This window comes from Bemisia tabaci, chromosome 5 (assembly GCF_918797505.1).
Source record: "Bemisia tabaci chromosome 5, PGI_BMITA_v3".
Taxonomy (NCBI): Eukaryota; Metazoa; Arthropoda; class Insecta; order Hemiptera; family Aleyrodidae; genus Bemisia; species Bemisia tabaci.
This window is the reverse complement of record NC_092797.1, coordinates 30,108,358-30,132,866: the sequence shown is the minus strand read 5'-3', so window position 1 is coordinate 30,132,866 and position 24,509 is coordinate 30,108,358. Positions and strand designations below refer to the sequence as shown.

The following is a 24,509-nucleotide window of genomic DNA, read 5'->3' as shown; positions in this document are numbered from 1 at the left end:
AATTATGACCGCATGTGCGCAAATGTAAGTGATATTGCGGACTCGGGTGATTGAAGGCGATTTTCTTTATCCGTGGTTCGAGCTGAAAAACTTCGATCGAAGATCAGGTTGCAGTGTCCCTAGCTTTGATAGTGGCGAGGGCAGCTCATCGGACGATTTGATTGCAGCAGCTCGCAGAGCCCACTTGTAATTTAAAAATACTGTCAGCATAGGAAACATGGTCAGTTGCACAAGAGGCGTACTTTGAGAGCAAAATCTATTATGAAAATAATTAAGTACAAAGGGGAGGGGGAACTGATAGCTCTTCAGAAAATTGCACTGAGAGGAATGTTAAGACCTGGCTTAGGCAATAGCATTCATTTCTGAATTTTTGATGCAATTTCTATCATGACAGAATTCAAACCTTGAAAATTCTCTGAACTTAATCCCATCAGTGTTTGAGTGGATATACAATTAATTATCGGATGTTACGATTTTGAGTTAATTTCCCGTTTCAAACATTTATTTCTGCAAATAATGGTTTGATTTGTAGACTCTTAAGATTATTTCATCAATGTGGCAATGTTCACTACCAGCAAACCGTTTTGAAGCGATGTAAAATTTAGGCGTCATGAATGCTATTTGACTCAGTGTAATTGAAATTATGAAATTTATTTTCAATTAATTATCTGAAGTGATTTAAATTTTGTGTGCGCAGACGAATTCTCATCAAGTGGCAGAAATGAAGGGGTTAAAATACGTGTGAAGAAAGATGACCCGTAAGAAAGTGCCTACTTTTTAAATCTTATACGTGACTTGTCTTTATTTTTTCCTGGAAGTCGTAAACTATTGTGTCATCCGTACCACAACATGCATCTTTCACATTGTAAGTCGTCCTGGCAAAGGATGGTTCTATTTTGAAACAAGTACATTTATTAAAGTTGAGAGGGCCCATTGAAAATTTTACACGAAAATTATCCCATTGCAAGAGAGAAAAGCGTAAAAAAATCCAATTTATGACTGTAATCTAAAAGAGATCAATTATAGAGCTTAGAGCTGCAAGAGTAGTTGGGTCGGAATGGATTCCTTTAAAATCAATTTTCACAATGACTACCCCGTTATTTACATACATTCACAGCAATTTATCTCAGCACCTTTTACTTCCGAAAAAAATAGACAGCTCTGCTGCACTCGAAAATTTTATTCTTCGAAATTGGAAAAATTAAAAAATAAATAATTAAAATTATCTTTGAACTCTAATGTGCTAGGGAATTTAAAGCAAATTATTGGAATAAATGCTCACAATTTATGAATAGCAATAAATACCTAAAACCAACAATATTTAGGAATTTGCTTGCGGGAATTTTAAGTCCGAATTGTTGGTGTGGAGATGATTTTTTGAAGAGGTGCAAGGATCAAAAGTTATCCGAAAGCCGTACGTCCGAAAAAAAATCATTTTTTACAGCGCTAAGGACAAAATTACCTATAAACTCATCAGGCAATGACCGATCGTTTTGAACAATTTAGGTAACGGAAGTGTTTTTGTGCTAGAAGTATGAAGGTAGTCTTCTTCAATTGTTGCAAACAAATTTCAAAGTATTTGGGATTTTTTTAAAAATATCAAAATAAAGAAGATGACCAACTTTTCATTGGTATTAGAGGTTGAAGTTGCTTACGAAGGCAAAATACTTCACGAAACTAAAAAAAGCACTAGATGTGCTAAATGCACGGAAAAAAATAGGTTGTCTCTAACAGCTAATGCGGTATGGTTGAAAAGTAAAAAGCCGTGAGAACCAACAAAAATAGTTGGATTCACCAGCCACGTTGACCGATGTGACCAAGCACGAATGCAATTTACCTATACGCCTAAATTAAATCCGACTGTTGCATCTTTTAGTGGTGCAACCAGCAATGTATGTTATCATACCCTCACATGTAGGCCAAGCCAGCAAGAATCTTACGGCGGATGTCACTGTGGCTGAGATGGACGGATTAACCATCTTGACAAAGCTGAACTGGCCATCACAAAGGCGACCCAACCATCAGGTACTGTCAGCGCGGTGAGAGTTCCCGCCTGGCTAAGCTGCGGTCCGCCATTTTTCCTTTGTCACTCAGTTACGAGTTCATCACGTTGTTGTTCGGAGTCTGTGCGCTTGGCTTTATTTATCTATATTAATCCATGTGAATTTACGCGTAATTTGCCCAAATTCGTGTTCGAATCGTTTCTACAGCTACCGTCTTCTTTTTAAATCTATCTGTTTTAATTTTCCACGCATATTTTCCGAGATTTCCTAGTTACCTGTATCGATCACTTTTTGGAGGTTATAAGAGTTGCTGCAATGAATCTGGCTAACAAAATGTGTTAATTCTGAAAACTTGAAGGGCGTTTCGCAAAATTGTACTGTTATTTAGTGAGTGTCGGTTCTGTATAAAGTCATTGCGAAAGCGGGAAGATACGGAAGTCCCTTGAAAATGATAGACCAGTGATTATTGAATACTTCGTTCGTATATCTATTTGTGTTAATATTTTAGAGAATCAAAATACTCTGATGCAGAGTAAAATTTTCCTGGGATATTTGTTGAATATAAGCTTTAATCAAAATTTGACAGTTTCTGTCCCACCGTGAACTGTGGCAATTGGTACTGCGTGTAGTTTATTTTTTTAGGTATATTTTGAACTATCTATCTACTTATTATGAAATCAAACTTTTTGTGAAACTGATTTAGTCTGTAAATGATTCTTTGACGGTAAAAACACGTTTCGTTTTGGTATCATTTACTTGAAATCGGTGAAGCAATTATCTGCTATTTCTCGTCAAATTTGCTTTAACTGCCAGTAATTGTATGTGTACCGGAATTTTTAATCAAAAAGTAAGTAAAATATCTACTACTTTCATATCAAATTTGTTTCTGATAATTTGAGTTAATATTTAAAAATATATGTTGAGTGGATGTTAGAATCCATAAAGTTCGTCGGAGCATCTGGAATTCGGGAAGCTTGAAATTACCATACTACGCAGTCGGAAACGCCACACTAGCATGGTATCAGCCGTATCGTGTAATTTACAATACTGGTATATTGGTAACTAACTAAACTGCGCAGCTTCATTGGAAAAAAAGCAAGAGGACAGCATGGTTAATAATAACCAAACACTGGTAAATCCGATCATATTTTTTTTTGTAGCGTGTGTAGTAGAAATAAAAAGTATAATAAAGAAAAAAACAGGCTGTGCGATTTAAAGAAATGAAACAAATGATCACAAATACAAATCTAGATTAGAATTCAGTTATCAAACTCAAGCAGATCGACGTTGACGGTTAAATATAGATTTTTTGTGCTCCTTCATCATCGGTCGTCATAGCTCAATCGTTAGGGTGTTAGGTTAGGATTAGGTAGGTCCAGGTTCAATCCCAAATAATGGGTAGAAAAAATTCTATCGTAGTAAAATAAGTTGAGTAAATTAACAAATTTCATAATTTCATTTTTACAATTTAGCGTTCTCAGATATTTATTTTACGGGGCTCCTGGCCCCCTATTTTCCATTAAAAGCCCCGAAAAATTGTAGCAATGACCTCTGTCCATTTTGGCAAAACTAAGCGGGCATGGTAGCCCTCAAAATGGGTCACTTTGACATAATTGCTGAGCGCTGCGGCCGAGCGCTCGGGTTGATCTAACCATCTCCGCAGGGCTGACCCAGCCGCGCGGCATGAAGGCAGCGTCGCTACCTGCTGGTTGTCGATCTAGCCAACAATTTGGTTGGCGCGGTTTTCAGCTTTCGAAGATGGTCGAATCGACCATCTTCATGGCTGCACGAGACAACCTTTTTTTTCCGTGTGGAATCAGAACAGATAATTAGGACGAACTCTGAAAAAAATATGTCAGCTTTTTCAGGATAAGAGCCATGAATCTGCTCTTATGAGTGACGAAGCAACTGAACTGTTTCAGACTATAACTCACGAGGCCAATTTAAAGTATGAAGACAAAACGCTTCTCCAGTTATTTTCTACTCACATCACTGATAGTTTTGCTCCTGCGGACTTGGTGGTTTTCAGATGACAAGTTACAGGATGGTAAATAGAAGATACAACAACAATCAATCAAGCCCTTGGAAAAATCAAAATGATTCCTTAATGATACATACCAGAAATAATTGTTCAAATGAGAGTTTTCCACATCATTTAAGATGCTGGTGTTGTAGGAGAACTAAGCAAGAGACATTGACTAATCACGACAGTAGGTCAGGTAAGACGCATCCAAATTTTAGTAAATGCACCAAAAGAGCTACTGAGAATGTATATGACAGTGATACTTCTGATAATGACATTCGACTAAGTGAGAGCAATGTTTCATATGTTTTACAAAATATTGGAAGCACCCTGACCAGCCTTAGATACACTGATTCGTCAACATCATCGAATTTAAGCGAAAACTCATATGAATCACGCCAGCGGTTGTCGCGGCAGATGGTTCAAAGTTGGCAGCGAAACACTATTAAAGCTTTGAAGAGAGATCGCAAAGACATCAAAACCCGGAAGCCTCAATCTCGGATTGTCCAAAGCTCCGATACATTTGACTCTTGTGATGAAACGGAGGAGTCACAAAGTGCCACTGATTACGCTGGAACGAGCTCAACAGACTCTGAATATGCTGATACTGTTGAGCAAAGGCCTGGAAGTGGTCTGAAATTTCAAACAAATAACTCTCTAAATGGTGAATTTAGGAACGCTATTTCCGAGAAACGCTTTAGCAACGCTACATACATTCCAACTGTGACTATACACCCTAAGATCAGGTCTCAAAACGGAATGCGAACTAAGTTTCAAAGGGATCAGGTGAAAAAACGCCTCGGCAGTTCTCCGGACATTGAAACAACTCGGATGAACCCTAAAAGTAGGACTCAGAACGAAATGAAAACTCAGTCGAGGGAGATGAAAAAACCCCTGAGCAACGGCACTGTGATTTTTCCAAAGATAAAGACCCAAAACGAGCTAAAACTTACGGTGCAGTCAAGTCGAGAGTCCAAAAAATACCAAGCAAAACAACCACAGAAAAAAATTGAGTCGAATCGTAGGAAAATGACTCAAAAAAATTCCTCCAATCCAAAATTCAAAAAGAAAGATAAAAAACGTGCTGTCTTTGAGAGTGCAAAATTGGGTGAAGCATTCAAAGCATCGACCATGGTAGCATTCAATGAATCAAAACACATATTGCCAATTGTTAAACCGGTGCGACGCCGCTCCACTAGATGTAGCTTATCAGAAGATAGTATCGGTTTAGAAAATTCTGTCAGAGGTTCAAATTACGATGTGTTTTCCTCAAATCCTGATTTTACCAGAACTAATTTGATCCATAACGAGGTACCAATAACTCGTGACATACTTGCTGGTTCTACAACTCTAGCGTTTGATGGTCATAAAGACGCTCATGGATCACAGAACGCGTGTAATGGAAGTAAGGAAAATGTATTGCCTCTGAATGACATAGCATGTGATTCAAAAAAATCTGTATCCTTTGAATTAAAAAATTTGAATGGACAATTGCTTTTATCGACCCACTCAGCTCAAAGAAATATTGTAAATAATTGCGAAGTAAACGAAGAAAGAGCCTTTAAATGTGAGAAACCCCAATTTAAAAGCGGACGTGATAAACTGACGGTGCCGACTGGTAAAACTTTAGCGTTTGAAAATTCCCTTGACTCACTGAGTGTTCAATCCGAACCCTTGCAAAATTTTGTTGATGTTCTACCCCAAAGTAGTAGTTCATCATTCTCGAAAACAGATTTATTAAATAAATCAGATTTTCAAGGATTACAACATATAACTTACGGAAAAAAAGACGAGCGCCTTCTTTCAGTCCAATCAGCGCTTTCAAAAATAAATATACCCAATGGTTCCGACTCTCGAGGATTGAAACAACAAACAGAAAAAACGGACGTAGGTACTGACCCGCTACCAGTCCAGTCATCATCTTCAAAAATGCATCCAATCAATGGATTGGAATCTCAAGAAACTACGCGTCAAAACCTTAGCAAAACGGATACAGGTAATCCATTTCCAGTCAAGTTAGACCCATCGAACATGAATGTTCCAACCGGTACCGCAACAAAGATGGATGATAAATGTTTCGATGATAAAAATGTTAAAATTTTACAGCAGTCAAGCCCTGACAGCGCTAGTATCATTTTCCAAAAAAGTAAAAGTAATTTAGATTCAAAAATCAATTCAATTGTTCCCAGCGGGGACCTCTCCTATCGAATCTCAGAGAATGATTACTTGAATTGCATCGCTAAAAATCGAAACATCTCAAAGAGACCCAGCGATATTGAGTCCGATCAATGGGCAAACAAAACATATACGTCCAACAAAAGTCTTGCTTTTGAAAACTTTGACTTTTCCAGCTCCACCAAGAAACTGATGAAAATGCGCGGTAAAAAATTTTCCTCTACGCGATTGGCCGAAAGCAACCGGAAGTCGGCCAGAGAAATTTTGAGATTCACGCCATTTGGGTGGAGCCTCCCGTCTCCGAACAGTTTCGATCACGATAAAAACAGCTACGCTAGTAAGAGGCGTTTTGAAATGGGTGATCACGCTAAACAAGGAGCATTTTGGCCTAGAAAGCAGACTGGAGGATCCACAGCCAAATCAGCCGAGTTTGGATGTTTCACGTCATTATACAAGCCTATGCAGAGGAGATCGTCCACAACTGCAAGCCATTTCACCAGGAGAGAAGTCTCCAGTCATAGGAAAAGTGAAGACACGTTAAGTCCCAGAGTGAAATCAAATACTACATCGCATGATAATGTTATGATAAAAAATCTCATGAATTACAAAGAAAATGGGAACTCCGGTTTCTCAGAAATTTCTTTTCAGGCAGCATCTGAGTACTTGGAATCAAGGCTACAAAAAATTCAGCCATCGAGAGCAGTGCCTGCAGTTCGAAATGTTTATTTCAATGAAAGACACAGAAATACTGGTGATAAAGAAACTGTCAGCGAACAAAATGGTAAAAGTTTGAAAAATTTGGTACATTTAAGAAGGGGAACGTGTAGCTGCAACAATATCAAAGACGCAACATCTTATGAATCAATTTACTCAGCAAATGTCTCATCAAGTTCCTCCAGCTTCGAGAAAAACTGCGACTACAATAGATCTGTAGGGAGGTCATTCTTAAAAGATATTGTCGGGTCTATTATTTTTGGCCCAAAAATAGACGATGTAATTTGTAGTAGTATTGACACTTTTAAATCTATTTATGAATAGTTAGTGGTTTTAGAGAAACCACATTACTTCCTCATCTCGCTCATTTATTTGAAGTTGTCACCTGTGAAAAAGGTACAATTACTCTGAAAATATATTTGTATCTATTTTTAATTTTAAATTTTAAATCAAATTGTGTCCTGGCAAAAAATCTGAATAATGTTTAGCTTAAGATTATTAAATAAAATAATAATGCTCATTTTACCTCTGTTGAAATGAACAATATGTAGAGATTTCTTCATTAATTATTAGCTCTTTTCTCCTTGACTATATTTAAAAATTATTTAAATAATGAGATTCGTGATCAAATGAATATTATTACATTAAGTTGCGAGTAACTTTTATTTTTTTGTTGGACTGAGCTGCTCTGGGACGGGAAACGAGTGAAAGGGGGGTGGGGAGTGACTCATAAGGGAAATGAGGGAGAGGAAGACTGAGAGAAGACTTTCTTGGCAACAGCCGGCGCAACAATGTTTTATGTACTGATTATATACTTTTCTACTATTCGTTCAAGTCTCTAAATAATGCACGCTCGATGAAGTGGTGGCGCTGAAAGATTATAATGGCACATGGCTATTTCTTCATGAAAATTTTACGTATCACGGTTTTCACACGGTGATTTTATTACAAAGTTTTTCTTCTTTCTCTTTTTCTCTCTTTCCCTTTTACTCTTTTTCTCGGACGGAAAATTAATAAAGAACTGGTCCTGTGAAAACGATGTACGGTGAGCGATCATGTTATTGACCGTTTATTAGTAAACGCTGAGTACGCTTGAACCCAAAATCGAACTCATAATTAGCCTTCATCCTGACACAAAAACGTGTACTTCAGAAAGCTCGGATGAGTTGACCCGAATGTAACAAAAGGTATCGTGTCTACAAAAAATTTGCCGCCAGAGTCCGTCTGACTATATTTCATGAGGGATGGTACCAGTATTTGATCACGTGGGAGACAGGGCCGGATTTAGGGGGGAGCCACATGGGTCGCGGCACATGGCGGCAAATTTAGGGGGCGGCAATTTTTTCAATTTTTTTAAATGTAGGTATAAAAAAACCGGATCCAGAAAAAAATTACAAATGAGAAAATGTGACAAGATCTCTCATTTCCTGATAGTATATTCCTAATTTTGTCATCTTACGGTGATACAAGAGACAGCACCTTAAATTAGTCGGGTTAAGAGAGAAACCAAACACGCAATTTGGCCTAGAACGGCGCGGTGCAGAGATCAATGATGACGAGGACTTGAGATGAAAAGGAGAAATCCTCAGCGCGGCGGTCGGCATGTAACACATAGTAGCGCCTACAAGGCTGCATAAATACCTCACGCATTGCGTCAAACACAGTGCGGTCAGCAGCACGCAGCGGGCGGCGAGAAACGCATGGCGCCTACAAGACTGCAGGAATACTTCACACATTGCGCCAAACACAGTGCGGTCAGCGCGGCGAGGCGGCGGAAGTTAAAATTATGAAACCACATATATGTTTGTTCTTTATAATATTTTTCGTTCATTTCTTACAACCGGAGGGCCTTGTCCACACACAGATAGGTTTACGGAACTTAACTTTCGCGCAAAGCTCCGCGAAATTTTGCTAGTAGTGTTGATAGGGCTTTCGCAAAAAATGTGTCCAACACGAGTAAACGCGTCTTGTGCATTTTTCCCCCTCCGGCACTTGATGGTTTTTATTGATTTTTCAAAACGATTGAGGGGCGGAAAAATACAGGCGGCCAATGGGCGGCAAAGTAAGTAAATCCGGCCCTGGTGGGAGATCCTCTTGCCTATACTTAATATCGGAGGCGGACTGATAAGACGGTTAAGTAACTTTTTCCAGTTTAGTAATACTCTATCTTTTGAGCATGTTCCTACCGAGCGTGACATTTCGACATTTCACGGCGATACCGCTATTCGACCACGAGGGAGCTCGTGTTGCCTAGACTGGAATTGAAGGCGAACTAACATGACGAAAAAGAAATCTTTTCCCCTTTGATAAAAGCTTTCTTTTTGAATGTGATTTCCACATGTTTCGCTCAAAATCGGTTTATTCGTGTGTATGTTCTCCAGAACTTTGGTACTTGTGACTAAAGCAATATTCCATTTTGTGTGCGCAGAGAATCTCCTGTCAAGAAAGAACCGCACGAATTACAATGGATGCTCCTATTTCAACCAGCACTCGCCCATTTTAGAAAAAAATACCCTAAAACACCTGTGTTCCTACAGAACATCGAAATCAGCCAAATGTGAAAAAATAGTTACGAAGCTTTTATGACAGCTTGTGAAGCAAATTTCTCTGAGGAGATCTGATGAAGATCGAGTGAACCTGTGAGTAAAGTAAACTTTTGAGAGAGAGAGAAAAAAGCACACTCCAGAGTTTTTGAGAAAACGTAAATTATATCTGCAAGCGATGGACAACAGGGTTTGAGCCGAAAGTCAAACATAAAAAAATAGTTTTGATACTGGAGAACTGGTGTGTCTTAATTTTTTGATTCCCACATTTTATCTTATTTTATTCTTTCTTAATAATACATGATACTCTCTGCGATTTCTGAAGAGGAAAATTAAAGTTAAAAACAACTGTTTGAATTCATGGTTTCAAGAAATTCGTCAATACCTGACGATTGGATTAATTGAATTGAAACTATAACTATAACTAGTGTTTATGCAAAGAACTCGATACTCCTACTTAATCTATCAAGAGCATTCTTTTGCAAGCATTACTGCACATGGAAGAAAAGAATGGGTAAAAGGAAGCAGAACGCTCATGCCGAGAGTGTAGTATCATTCACGGACACAAGTCTTCGTGATTATTCCACTAAAAAAGCAACCGACAAATCGCACAACATGAGAAGTGATTCATGCGTTCAATCTCAAATATCTGCCTTATTGTCTTACGGCGAATCTAGCTTGGAAAATCTCACAGAAATGAGATCAGATTGTTCATTTACAGGAACGGAAAACTTACGGAAGTCCGACGGAAAATATAGTATCAGTCGTTTCACGTACAATGATAATGTCTATGACGAAATAATGAAACGCATGAGTAACGAAGAGAACGATAAGCACATAAAAGACGACACAAAAGTTGGGTCCCATCAGTTTTTAACCTACCAAATACTTATTAAAACGAACGATGAGATCTATTTCATTAAGCCAGAGGACAAGAAATATTTTTTACTCAACAAAAGTAGTGTATCAGAGATGGTTGCCCCCACGACTGCTTATAATTCGAAGGGTGATAAAATATGTGTTGCTAAATATGCGTTCGTTCAGGTAGAGAATAGTTTTACGACAAACAGCAAGAACAGCACGATCAAAAGCTGTAAAGACTCTCAGTACAGTAAAAATGAACTTTCGTCGTCCGAAACTGAACCTCATAATCGAATGGAAATCGAATCGAAGTTGGAGGCGAACCAAAAGATCTTTCCAAGACCTCGCTCGAATCTTAGAAAACAAAAAAAAATCTCCGACATATCAAGATTGATGATTAGATCGGCAAAAAAAGAGACTTGTCAAATGAAGAAAATGAGCCATGCCACCTACAGTCGGCCGTATCTATACAACAACATTATATTCTACTCAACTGCGACGTCAATTGAGGCTGATCAGGTATTCCAAGACAGATACTTAACCTTTCTAAAAAATAGAATTAAAAACAAACTAAGCGATTCTGCGAATGAAAACAAGAACATGAGACAGAGTGGAGGGGATCAAAACCCAGAAAATAAAAATACTGCCTTAACGACAGAATACGTCGATCATTTTTGGGAGCGGAATAAAATGAGGGACTGCAAATTGCTTTTCACTTTGGAACCAGAATTTTACACTAAAGCTTTTCAATCCAAATGTAACGTAAAATCTCAAAATAAGGAATGCCTACAACCAACAAGACTGTCAGATATTTTCAACCGTCCATCGAAACACGATTTCCTTCTGACAAATTTGTTGGATTTAAAACTCCGTGATATCATGAGTTACGTTTGGAACAGCTCATCGAAAACAAAATTGCCGAGCATAAGTGGATCGCAGGAAGTACCCCTAAATATTAAGGATCAGTCGAATCGGGATGCTTCGGGACTAGGGGAATCAAATTTTTCTATCAACGAGGATAACAGAAATGTCACGTTATCAGTTTCAAATCATTGTACCGAGAAAGATGAGAAAACCAGATGTCTTAACCCTTCCGTTTTAAGTAAGCAGCTTATTTTAATTCAACAGGACCCAACAAATTCTGCTTCTGATAAGAGAAAAACCGCTACCAAAAAAGGGAACAAGTCATCACTGCCCCACGGGAAAAACAACGATATCCATGATACTGCGGGTAAGACTGTATCAAAATTTACAACTACAAAACCTGATCCAGAAAACCAGAGTTCCAGCCCAGGAACTTCTTTGCATGTTCATGAATATTCAGGGACGCGAAGTGATGACATGTTTTGCAATGATACATCTTTTAACGACCTTTCACTTTTGCAGGCGCCCAATGAAGAGGAAAATAAGTGTGTTTTAGCTTTATCACCGAACGAGGACCAGATAGGAAGAAAAACGGACATGATCGAAGCTAAAAAATCAACGGGAAAAAAACGAAGTCAAAACATTGTTGATAGACCTCATCTGGTAATTAAACCATTGATGAGCATAGTAAAGCTCTCGCCATCTAGCAGCAAAAGAAGTAGATCAAGGAGTTCAAACCTTGAGACCAATTCCACTATTTCCAAGTGGCATTCAAGGTCGAGCATTCAAAGCAAAGCAAGTCTGAGCACAAACAGTAGCTCGTCCGGTGACAATCAGCAGAGAATCAGACAGATAGAGAATGCGTGCAACGCTGATCAGTTCTCTTCAAGGGGTTCGAAAAATAAACAGCTCCTCCGTGAAAATATATTGGAGAGAGTCATTCCAGAGGACTCCATTATTTCGCTTTGCTCTCGTTCGCATGACTCTATTAACAAGCTGCAAAGCCCTGCTTGCACAAGTGAATCTGCGTGTTTGAATAACATTGAAGTCAATCCCAACGACCGTTCTCGGGGTGAGAAAACTTACTCCTACACAGAAAATGACCTCTCAGCTAGCATTTGTAATTTATCTGTTCTAGCAGTCGAGTTGGATGGAGACTCACAGAATTTGGGAAAAAACTGGTATTCGTTCCCTGACGAATCAAGATCATTAGCAAGGAAATCTCTCGATAATTTTGAGGGTAGTGCAAACGACGGAAGTGACCAAATTTTGATGACAAATTGCAGTCTTGATTCACTAATTGAGTCAAATGGGAAACTTTTGAGGATGAATGAAGCAGAAAAGAAAAGAAAAATACAAAAACGCAAAAGTAACACCGAAACAGCCAGGAAAACGAGTGAGAAGCCCGGTAAAAGTTCTCGTCGAACGTTCGCCGTAAAAGGATTCAAATCGGAGAAGTCGTTAAGAAATGTAAGATCACACAGGAATGTCAGGAAAAATAAAGAGTGCAAAGATCGATATCAACGCTCCTTGTGCAAAAACCAAATGAAACTTGAAAAAGAGCGAAATTCATTCCACGTTACAGAGCAAGGCAGTCCAGTGTATGATGTACATACAAATATTAATTGCGATGTCAAGAATGTAGCCATTTCATGTTCAGAAGGCAATTTTAAGAAGGCGAAAGAGCCAAGAATTGGATGTGTTTCCCCGAAAAGACTGCAGAAAAAAAAGGACCAATCAAAACGCAAGAACCCTGAGCCCAACGTTACCGTTACCAGTCATTGTGAAGGGAGTAAGGTCGAAGTGAGCAGAAAAAGTCAAAAGAGGAAACAAAGACCACGCAACAATTTTGAGAAAGACGAGACCAGAAGAAAAAGAATTCTTAACGATATTTACAGAACATTTGGCTCTTACACCGATCGAAAATATTATAAAAACTTAAGGCATTATGAAAAAAATTTGCCTCGTAATGCGTCGGTTTCTTTTCTAAATAACGAGTTTCCCGAAAGAATAGGCTCAGAAAGCTCTTTAAGTTCTTACAAAACGGTTAATTCATTCGTGTCTTATGACGAGAAAAGTTGCAAGGATGATCTAGACAGCGAGATATCAACTGAAAGCACCAGTAAGTCGGCCATTCAAACGTTCATAGGGCCCTCTGCTATTGATGGGATGTTAAACATAATTAATCTCTTTTATGCTCGACAGAAACCGGATGAATGCTCTTGTGTAGATTAGTGCGTGTTTGTAATAATATGTATATTGCCGTAGAAATAAATCACTATTTCATCAATATTTTGGTTATTTACTTGCCGGTGCATATACGTAGACCTCGCAATTGAAAATAAAAACATGATCATGAAAGGTAATAATTATAGCCCCACTGTTTACACAGTAAATATAAAATGGATTCAATGTTGCAATAAGGAACCACTATTTCTAGCCCATTTTAGAAACAACATACATGCCATTGGTTTCCCTGTGCAGATTTGTCCTTTTATGTGAGATCCAAAGATAGTGGTTCCTTCTTAAAATTTAATCCAAATGTAATTCAAAACAAAAAGGTGATTTTGATTATAATTGGATATTTATTCCATTCAGGTGTTGATCCACTCAAGATGTGCTGGATTCTATAATCGAGCCTAGAATATTCTAAGTCTGCTCAGCGAAGTATATCTTAATTACTTTAATTGTGATAATTTCCTGTCTGTGAGAGAGCACCATTTTTATATGCATTTTTCAGCTCCGCGTTTCTTTGCAGCCATGAAATAATTGCAAACCACTAGAAAGTGTTTAATGCAAGTCCATGGACCATTGATTATTTGCGGACAAAACTTCATCATATTTCCTGGAATTTCATTATATTCATTATTTGTTTATTTATTTTTGGATAAGAAATACTTCTAGTAAGGCTTGCGCCTGAGGTGCGCAAAAATAGATTAATACCCTGGTAAAAATTGGCGATAAGAGCTGCGTTTCAAAATACCGTAGGAATTCTTACAGCCGGCTAAAGAAGGCTACAGAAAATCATATAGCTGGCTGTAGAATGCGGAGAAAATCATACGGCCGGGCTATACGAAGCGATAAAAAATTATGCAGCCGGGCTATAGTTCCTATCGCCGGGCTTTACACTTTATCGCCTGACTGTTGCTTTTTCGCCATTGATTATAAAAGGCTATAAGAAATTGTGTAGAAATTCGTGTGCTTTGGAAATCATTAAGTTTGATACAGAACCACCTTAATTACACTTACCTTATATTTTCCTTTAATACATATTTTTTTCAATCAATTAAAATGAGAATAATCCATACAGGATGTGCAAAGATTTCAAAATCATAAGTTGAATAACGCTGACTCCGCCGGATTAAATATTAGAGCCTAATTCAAAGCGGAGCGGCGACGCACAGGCGCCTACAAACCTAACAGGGATACTTCACGCATTGCGCAACGCGTGAAGTATCCCTGTTAGGTTTGTGGGCGCCAATGCGCGTTTTACGCTGGCTGCCCGTCTGCCGCGCCGGAGCGTGCCACGGCGCTTGAAGCAACTATTTCACACCAGAGGTATTGCACAGTATCATACGAAACTGAAGGCGCTCTGATATATTAGGAATGGCTGGATATATCCATCAAAAGTACGGAGCTTTCCTCGCAAAATAAATCAAGAAACCACGGCCTAAAAAGAGAGCAGTAGTCCAAAAACTCACGGAGTCCTAACATCCGTAATTAGTAACGTTTAGCTTACACTTTATCACCTGACTGTTGCTTAATCGCCATCGGCTATAAAAGGCTATAAGAAATTGTGTATCCGGCTATAAAAGCTATTGGAAATATTACAGCCGGCTGTAGGTCTCCGGTATTTTAGAACACAGATTCTACTGCCAATATTTACCAAGGTAATCTTCATGACCCGAAATTGTATCAGATATTAAACGAATTCTTAAAGATCAGGGACGGATTAGTCCTCTGATAGTTTCAATCAATACCATAAAAGAAATTGACATTTCTATTTCAATTAATGTCATAAATTGAAATAAGAAAGTAAGAGTCAATACACGCGTTCATGAAAATACTCAGCGCATTCCTGAAGAGAAGTCTTGCGGTCTCATATTACGAGAGGAACTGTAACAGTCAAGAGAGCCCTTCACTCTTAATCAAATGTGAGAATAAATGGTTTTATACAGGGTGATCCAAAAGTCCCTTCCACCCCCTCTAACTTTTTACCTAATGGAGATAAAGATTTGAAACTTGGGGGATATTCCTAGGTCAATGGGAGCTACTTTTTGGCCCCCCTAAAATTTTCAGGGGGCCCCCCTTGGGGGGGAAACGGCCCCCAACTTTTAATTTTCAAATGGGAAGACCCCTTTTGTGATAGCTCGTTCGAAAGAGCATAAAAAAAGAAAACTTTTCGCGCAAACCCGAAGTCAATATCTCAAACCGTTTCAAAATGGCGGCCGGTTAAAGTTCAAAATGGCCGAAAATTCACACCGGTTATTCGTCGATGGATTTACGCGAAAATCTGTGTGTAGGGGTATTTTGACACGAGAAAAACGAATTTGACGTTAGATTTTCAAAAAAACCGAAATTTCCAAAATGGCCGCCGGTTAAAGTTCAAAATGACCAAAAATTGATTTTTTTAGAAATCTAAGTTCAAATTTGCTTATCTTATGCCAAAATACTCTCAAATTCCATGTTTAAGGCAAATCCATCAGGAAAAAAACGAGGTGACAATTTTCGGCCATTTTAAACTTCAACCGGCGGCCATTTTGGAAATTTTGATTTTTATGAAAATATAACGTCAAATTCGTTTTTCTCGTGTCAAAATACCCTTACATACCGATTTTCGCGCAAATCCATCGACGAATAACCGGTGTGAATTTTCGGCCATTTTGAACTTTAACCGGCCGCCATTTTGAAACGGTTTGAGATATTGACTTCGGGTTTGCGCGAAAAGTTTTCTTTTTTTATGCTCTTTCGAACGAGCTATCACAAAAGGGGTCTTCCCATTTGAAAATTAAAAGTTGGGGGCCGTTGCCTCCCCAAGGGGGCCCCCCTGAAAATTTTAGGGGGGCCAAAAAGTAGCTCCCTTTTGACCTAGGAATATTCCCCAAGTTTCAAATCTTTATCTTAATTAGGTAAAAAGTTAGAGGGGGTGGAAGGGACTTTTGGATCACCCTGTATAGGTCGATCTCTGAGTTAGCTACCACTTTGTCGGCCTCCTATGGTGTAGTGGTTGTAGCGCTTGCTCTATGATCGGGAGGTCCCGGGTTCGATTCCCGGCCAGGCGACCTGAGTTTGATGGTCTCAAACAATGGTTGCCTGGGACTGGCTCAGTAGGGACGGAGGGGGGATGGGACTTAAAGCGTGGGATTAGCCCTTGTGGGCTATTTGAAGAAGTAAAAAAAAAAAAAAAAAAAAAAAAACTTTGACGTTCTTGAGATGTTTTTGTCTAATAGTAGGAATGCAGGAAGTAACGCATGCCACAAAGTGAGTCTTTATTTCAGGTGGCAAATCCAGGTTTGCCTTTATTTGAAAGGTTAGGCAAAAAAATAGAGCCTTGCAGCTCTAAATGTAGTCAGTCCCACTTCTTTTCATGGCATAAAAATCTGACAATAATTCACTTTTTAACATCAAAGGCTGCAGTAGATGCTTTATGGCTCATTAGCTCCACACAGAGTCTTCCCTATTTCATTAGTTTTTTTTTTATTTTTTGTAAGAAATGAGCTTAAAAATGACTCCGATCTCCATAGATACTCTTTTTTAGAATCCTCTGTTGGAATGTTCAAAGACGGCAGTCTTTTATAGAATGATCAATTAGATATTGATGCAAATTTAAATATATATATATATATATATATATATATATATATATATACGTGCAGAAAACGGAAGTACCTTGAGCGGGAAGGACATGGAATAATAAAAAATGTAAGAAAAAGAAATTGACCGGATTAATCGACTGAAAATCACGAATTTTCCATTTTTTAAGTCATTCAAATACTTTGAGACAGCGCCGCGGGCCGCGTGTTCCAAATAGAAAGTGCTACATCGACGTTGTAAGTCGGCAATCACATAACTCGGTTTGCGACGTCGCAGAATTCCTGTCATACTTTATTTTTAAACGGCAAAACTTCTCAACGGCAATTCTTTAAAACTGCCGAGATTTTTCTTTTCTGTACGAAGAAAATTCTGCAAAAACTTCAAGGAATGATAGTCAATTTTTTCTCCTTTAAATAAAAAACATAGATGCGGTGATCTTCAGACACCGCAAACGAGATATGTGCGATTGTGGACTTACATCGTCGATTTATTCCTTTGTTTTAACCACACAGGAACACTGCAGCTCACACAGGGTTCACTGGAAAAAACACATTGGATCTAGAGTCCAGACTCTTGAAAACATTGAAAAGAAAAAATACTCTTGATTTTGCTTGAATCAAAACGGAATCCGCTTAGATTTTAAGGTTCTTGATTTAAGGTAGATTCTGATTGAATCAAGAGTACTTTTTCCTGTCGATATTTTGAAGAGCCTGGACTCTAGATCCAATGTGTTTTTCCCCAATGTTTATGTTGGATCAGAAATGCGGATTTTGTAGAGCGTACCTTCATCGAACTACCAAAGGCGATCTTAAAAATATACGCGTTCACAATATTCTAAACAATCGCCTCAATGCATCATTTATCTCCTAGGTGGCGCATCATGTATTATCTCTTGAACATTTTCTTATTATAATTACTGTCTTGCGATTCGATTTAGAATTCATTTGTTCAGCTAAATGTTCAATTTGTGAAATTGAACTTCCGGCTGATATAATTCAGTCTAAATCACATGGTTTATCAAGTGGCTAATCAATTTACTTTTTAGAGCATGTAACCATGCCTATATGTTTCTTTTCCTCAGTTCAGTGAAACAGAACATGATACTTGAAGTATATTGCTGAACAAAGATAGGGTAATTTGACGAAATTAAGCGCCTTTTAAACATTTTAACCCAGTTTTATTTTATTTAAATTATAATTTTAGGTATTTACTCTAGTTTAAGCATAATGTCAACTCCGCCGTGCTCAGGAGAAACACCGTACGATCATTCGAGCGTTGTTTTATTCCCTTTAATAAATGCGAATATTTCTGAAAAAGGACGATTTCAGATCGGATAATCGCGATAGCGAGGAAGTTGGCGCTTTAGACATCATTGTTCATTGAATGATCTGATTGGAATTTGAAGGAAAATCAATTTGAACTGACTCCAAGTCTTGTTTGTGTGCGCAGAAGATCAAGGGGATGAGCGAACCCTCGGATCACGTTATTCAGAAACATGGGCTAAGAAGTCTGGAATGCCGAAGAGAACCATTTGATCAAATTCAACCGATCAACATGTAACGTAAAAATTAGTTACTTGTGACGCAGATTAGGTCGGAAAGCTGTCATTCGGCATGGTAATACTGGTGAGACAGGGTGAACATTGTCCTTAAATGAAAAACATTTCAATTATTATGCCAATCCTAAGATCAGCATGATGGACCAGAAAATGGATCCTAAAAATAAAGAGCACGATGATGAGTCTTTATTAAAATATCTGCTAAAATCGACTCATTTCAAACAGAAAATCAATAATCTAATGGTCATGCCCCTCCTCGACTGTGTGCCCCAAAATCTCGTCGACCGGAAGTCCATTTCGCGGAAAAAACACATCAAACACATTAAGCGTATCCAGGTAAAACACGAATTTATCGCTACTTCTTCCACCACACTAAATTCGGAATTGTTGAAAAATCTTTCGTTCGCCCTTTATTCAAAAACCGAAAAATACATCGACCAAAAAGATAGGGAACAATTCAAAACCATCGTGCTCGGCTCAAACCTCATCGAAACTCCAGCATCCGGCAACCTTAAGACAAACGGAAAATTAGGTCTTCCTGATAATCAATCTGAACTTACATATGTGACGACAATGGAATGTTGTGAATCTATAGCTAAACTTATCGAGAAGGACCGCGAAGCTGCTAGAAAAAAGCAAACTCGTTCTCTTGCTGGGAGAGCGATTGCCTCAAAATCAGTGGATAAGACTACAAAAAGTACCAGAATAAAACAAGACACATCGGTCGCATCTCGAAAGACTCCCCAGTCAAAATGGGTTATAGACTCTTTACTTTTAGAAACTACGATGAAACCAACTTCATCAATCAATACACATCCATCAGACGTAAGTTCAGAGCTACTAATCAACCCTGAGGCCGCTCCAAGTTCGGGCACGATTAAAACAGGGGGTTATGTGAGTGGAAATGAATCACGAGATAAAGGAATTTCTCGCACGATTCAAAATAAAAGTTCTTCTTCGAGGACTTTTCAAGAAAAACACTACTCAAAAGGAAAGCGCGGAAATGAAGATTTGGACTCAAAAAATCGTTGCAACTTATTCGAATCAGAAAAAAATAGAAGCATAAATCATATAAAAAAGGACCTTCCGACCTCCAATTCCTCTTCAAGAGTTGTATCCTCCTCAGATGATAATGTCACATCTCTTTTGGCGTTGAGAAATGAGTCAAAAGTCGAACAGTCTCGCGGAAGTAACAACATACGTGGGAACAGTAATGTCACGAGACAGAAAGCGAATCAAAATGCTGACGCTCTTGATTGCCAATCTTTAGAGAGAGATATAATATCTTCGCAAGAATCTTATAAAGAGGCGAAAGTCGAAGAAAGCTCCAAAAGCCATTTGAAAAATAGTTCTGACTTGCGTAAAAATCAGACTGTGAAGAATGATGCGTCACCTAATCGACCATCGAATATCACTCGCAATCTTGGAACACCAGCAAGGTTGCACAGGTGTAGAGAGTCCCATACACCGGAACATGACACTGGGAGCCAAGACTCTAAATCAAAGGTTTTTAAAAAACAATTGGCTTTGAGTTTATCAGGCGCAGGAAAAAACCGAGCTGACGAAAATAATCTTGATAAGAAAGTTAGTAGCTGGGCGACATGTAGTGGCAAGATAAGTTGTGGCAGATACGCGGAGAGACTCCATTTCCTCGATGATACTGAAGACAAAATAGAGAGAGGATTAAATATCAACGACAAGAAGAAAAAAAATAATAAAAGGGGCACGAAGGGTATCGAGAGTGAAACTATGCAAGTTAAGTCTGATGCTCTTAATGAGTCAAGCACCAACTTAGATTCCGACAAAGATCACGCAAAAAGATCATCATCCGGGCATAAAGGTCCACCTGTTGCAACTTTAGAGATAACGATGCCGATGGACTCAAAACTATCACTGGACAAGGAGGTTAAGATAACTCTCAATAAAAAACCGGTGCTCGTCAGGTTGAAATCCGAAGAATGTGTGAGTATCAAGGATTCTGTTGAAACCATCGAACTTATTGACAGGGTCAAAAATACGAGGACAGACCGCAAAAAAGCCGGTGGCCTAATAGAGAAAAAACCATCTGAGGAACGGAAAGGACAAGATAAAGAACCTTTGGATGAGGCCTCCTCATTTTCAGAAAGAAGGAAGAGGTGCAATGAGTCGGATAAAAACGATAAACCGGTTCACCATCACCACCACCACCATCACCATCATCACCACCATCACAAAACTAGTGATCCCCAGGAGCAAATATTGTTAGTGAGTGAGTTTGTAGAAAAAGATTTTTCAGAAGGTAGCTCTAGAGCAAACGAAAAAGAAGCAAAATGCACCAGTAAAAAGGAGTCTGGAATTGGAAGATTTGTGCCTTTCAGAAAAGATAAAAAAGGAATGAGTGATGATCAAAAGGATAAAGATAAAGAAGAAGAGAGAAAGAAGAGAAAAGAAAAAAAGAGTGTTCCAGACTCTAATCTTGCTCTTTCCACTGCAAATACAGGGCCTGAAAATCTGCGAGTCGATGGTAACGAAGTGAAGAAGAAATCAAAAACAACGAGTGCTCATCGGAACTGGAAAATTTTCACTTCTAGTTTAAGATCCCGCGTCAAATCTCAGGAACATCTCGCGGCTGGTTGTTCACACCAATCCAGCAAGAAAATATCAAATCCAGAGAGAAAACAGTATCGGATTCTAGATAAAATTGATAATAGCAGTTACATAATAACGTACCCATACCTGTCAGTGTCTCAGACGATTAGTATAGACCCCAACGCTGAAGTTTTACCCAAGAAGAAGAAAAAACCGCCGGAAAATAGAAAAGAGTCCAGTTCTCATTTTGTAAGCAATAATCCACGTGAGCGTGTCACAGGTGGTCGAGTGACCAAGATTGGAACCGATTCTCCGACCCTGAATGATTTAAGTAATAAGCGGAACCCTCAGTTAGACGTTGATGATCGGAATGACAAAGAAATGAGAGTTATTAGTTATGAAATTTCTCCGCAAGAAATACGTGAAACTTCCAAAAATTCGGGACAAAACGAAAAGAATAATATGGTGAAAGAGAAATTACAGGTGTGTTCATTTTCCAAAAGTAATGGAACTGCAAGCTCCAAAAGTGATAATGAAAGTAGACATGAAGGCATCGAAAAAGATGTTTGGACTGATTCCCAAAATTGCAAACGTGAGTATGTGAGACCAATTCAAAATAAACGAAATGAAGTCAATAACACAGATGTAACAGCCGCGACAGAGAGGAATTCTGAAATACTGGTGGAAACTAAGCAACCATCTTCAATTTTAAACGAGCCTACAGCAAAACTCAAAAAGAGGACTCTATTTAACGAAAAGAAGGGCTCTGAAAAATATTCGGAGAAATTGAATGTAGAAAGAAAATGTCGCGCAGGTGAAGATAATGAGAAAAAGTTCGAGTTTGTTGAGAAGGATCAGAGTTCACATGATTCATGTCCGGCTACAAAACTGGGGATCACAAACAGATTTTCCAAAAATTCAACGATGAAAAAATCCACAGGGAAAAATGAGGATTTGGACAAGTCCTCGAGTCGCGTTACTTTCCAGGAGGACGAAAAATGTAAAATTGAAATCGATAATCCTTGCGGTATGAAGAAAAGTCTTTTTAGCAATGGTACCAAAAAAGATAAAATTCGAATGAGCAAAAAAAATTGCTCTAAAAGAGACAGAGATCCAAAACAAAAGTCTAGGAGGGAGAAAAAATTGCAAGAGCTGATAAAAAGTATTGCACATTTACCGAGTTCTCAAATTCTTGAAATTTGCACAAAAGTAGATGACCCAGCGAAATCAGCAAGAATGAATGCTTTAATGCTTGGCGCAAACTTGTCGAAAAGAAATGAAAATGCAAGTGTGCCTGAAAATAAATCCGATAGTTTTTTTAGAAGCTCGAAAGAAGACAGAGAAATCCACGATCAAAAGAGGAAAAACACACTAAAATCTACGGACGAGGATAACAAATTGAATGGGGATAAATTTCCGCAATGCAGTTTATCAAGTTTTGGATCAGTGTCGCAACCTATTTATAATAGTGAAAATAGAAGAATGCAAGCGGGAAAAATTGATGATTTTAGGACAAATAGCAATGCGTGTGCTCCTGTAGAGAGTGCATCTGAAAAAACAGAATGTAGTTTAATTTTACCCCAAAAGAAAAATTGTGGTTCGATTGGGAATAAGAAGAGAACACCCTCAGGCTCCAGCGTGTCTCAGGAAAGATCTTTTTTAAGACAGCCTGGAAAATGGTGCACTTGCTTGAAGTGCCTGGGCAGGAAAGAGCCCTCCTCTACAAACCTAACAAATCCCGATGAACTTGCTTCAAAAAATGGGGGAAAATTGACCAGAGCGGAAAACAAATATTTGAGAGCAGGAAATATTTCAAAAGATACATCACGCTACACGAGAACGAATTCTGAAGGAAGATCAAGTCTGATGAGAATGGTTGATTTTTCTGCACAAGCAGATTTTAGCGAATCCTGCTCCTATACATCTGATGACTCGTCGTCATCTTATGATATCGACACTTGCTACAGAACTCGAGCAGACTATAAAAGAAGTCACGAGTGCCTCGATACTACAGAAACTGACACTAGACTTTTTTCTTTATCCGAAGCTACACTCTCGGGTAGTGAACTTACAGATCGTGCGCACACCAAATGTCGCGCGAACGACAAATGCTCTAGCCACGCATCTGAGGAGGTTTGCGATTTCCGTGAGGCGCCCAGTAGGGCAACGGATTTTGAAGAGTGTAAAAGTGGACAGATCTATTCCACAAAAAGCGATACAAACATTTCATTGTCGGATGAAAATTATTCAGGTGTTTCTTGCCGACTAAGCCGTTCTTTAAGTTCAGTCTTTCTCAAGCGCCGAGTAAAAAGTTTATTCAGCGTGCCCTCCAAACATCAGACCTACGTCGCTGGAAAACTCTTCATTGGTCCATCTATAGATGACACGATCATAAAAACGATATCTCTTTTTAATCAAATCTTTCCGAGAATCAAAGAAAATTCAAAGTCTAAACCATCCTCTTGCAGCTGCAGGTGTTGTGGCTTGGAACGACATTCTCGCGATGAATGACGGAGTGAGGATGAGGGAGGTCGAAAATGTGCCTTCAAAAACTATTGCAAATCTTCAAAAAAACATCTGTCCAATACGTCAAACAAGAAAAACTGACAAATAATTCAACAGAGCTACAAAGTTAGAAAAAATAATAGCTTACTTCATGAACCGTAATGCACTAATGCGTTAAAGTTTTGGGCGTCCTACGAAAAAGGATTAATGTATTTTCAGGCTTGTTCCATGAGCTTCTACCTGATCGCTCTATTGTACTTCACCTCAGTACACCCCATAATCGGACTGCATTTTGCAATTTGGAACTATAAATTCTGGCTCATCTGATAAAACACGTATGTGCATAGGGAAACTAATGTCACATACGTTGTTTTTAAACCAGGCCAGAATTTATAGTTCCAAATTGAAAAATGCAGTCCAATCAATCCACGTTGTATTTTGTCTCTAGTTATTAAAGTTCCATAAAGCACTGAATGTGGTTCGACAGGTTCTAATCCACTCGATTTTAAAATTAATTTCCTTCAAGCTTTAATCTTGATTTGCGTTCTCTGTTTGAGTAAACCCTAATTCTTTCCTTCGTGTATTACTGAGAAGGCTCCAATTTTCAGTTAGCAAATGTGTTTTCTCTCCCTTCATAGGGTCCTCCGGGTGGGATTTTCAAAACAACTTTGTATCAATAAAGTGGGAAGGAATATTGATAAAATAGATTCTTAATCGAGGAAAACCTTTAGTTATAAAACTTAATGTAGCTGTGTTCCTTATTAAAAACCATAACTAACAATAATGATATTTTTGCCATTAAGAGATCACTCTACCAATTCTTTTGAAACTAATACTTTAAGATTATCGATTAATGTGGAAATATAATAGCACTGATTATG

The 24,509-nt window shown here is 38.5% G+C and overlaps 2 protein-coding genes across 10 annotated transcripts in view; one reads left to right on the top strand and one right to left on the bottom strand.

The window, feature by feature from the left end:
- LOC109037377 (uncharacterized) overlaps positions 1–24,375 on the top strand; it is a 40,730-nt gene extending 16,355 nt beyond the window's left edge. The window contains exons 3-4 of one of the 3 annotated variants that reach the window (XM_072300530.1): positions 698–758; positions 18,447–24,375. In XM_072300530.1, the coding sequence (XP_072156631.1) occupies positions 18,691–23,634 (4,944 nt within the window). In that variant the 5' untranslated portion in view covers positions 698–758; positions 18,447–18,690 and the 3' untranslated portion in view covers positions 23,635–24,375. Of the gene's footprint in view, positions 1–697; positions 866–18,446 lie in introns of all 3 variants that reach the window. The other 2 variants (XM_072300529.1, XM_019051994.2) reach the window with 2 other exon arrangements.
- Positions 1–24,509, bottom strand: part of Dpp10 (Dipeptidyl peptidase 10) — a 127,193-nt gene that overhangs the window by 38,739 nt on the left and 63,945 nt on the right. The gene's annotated exons all lie outside the window — the stretch shown is intronic.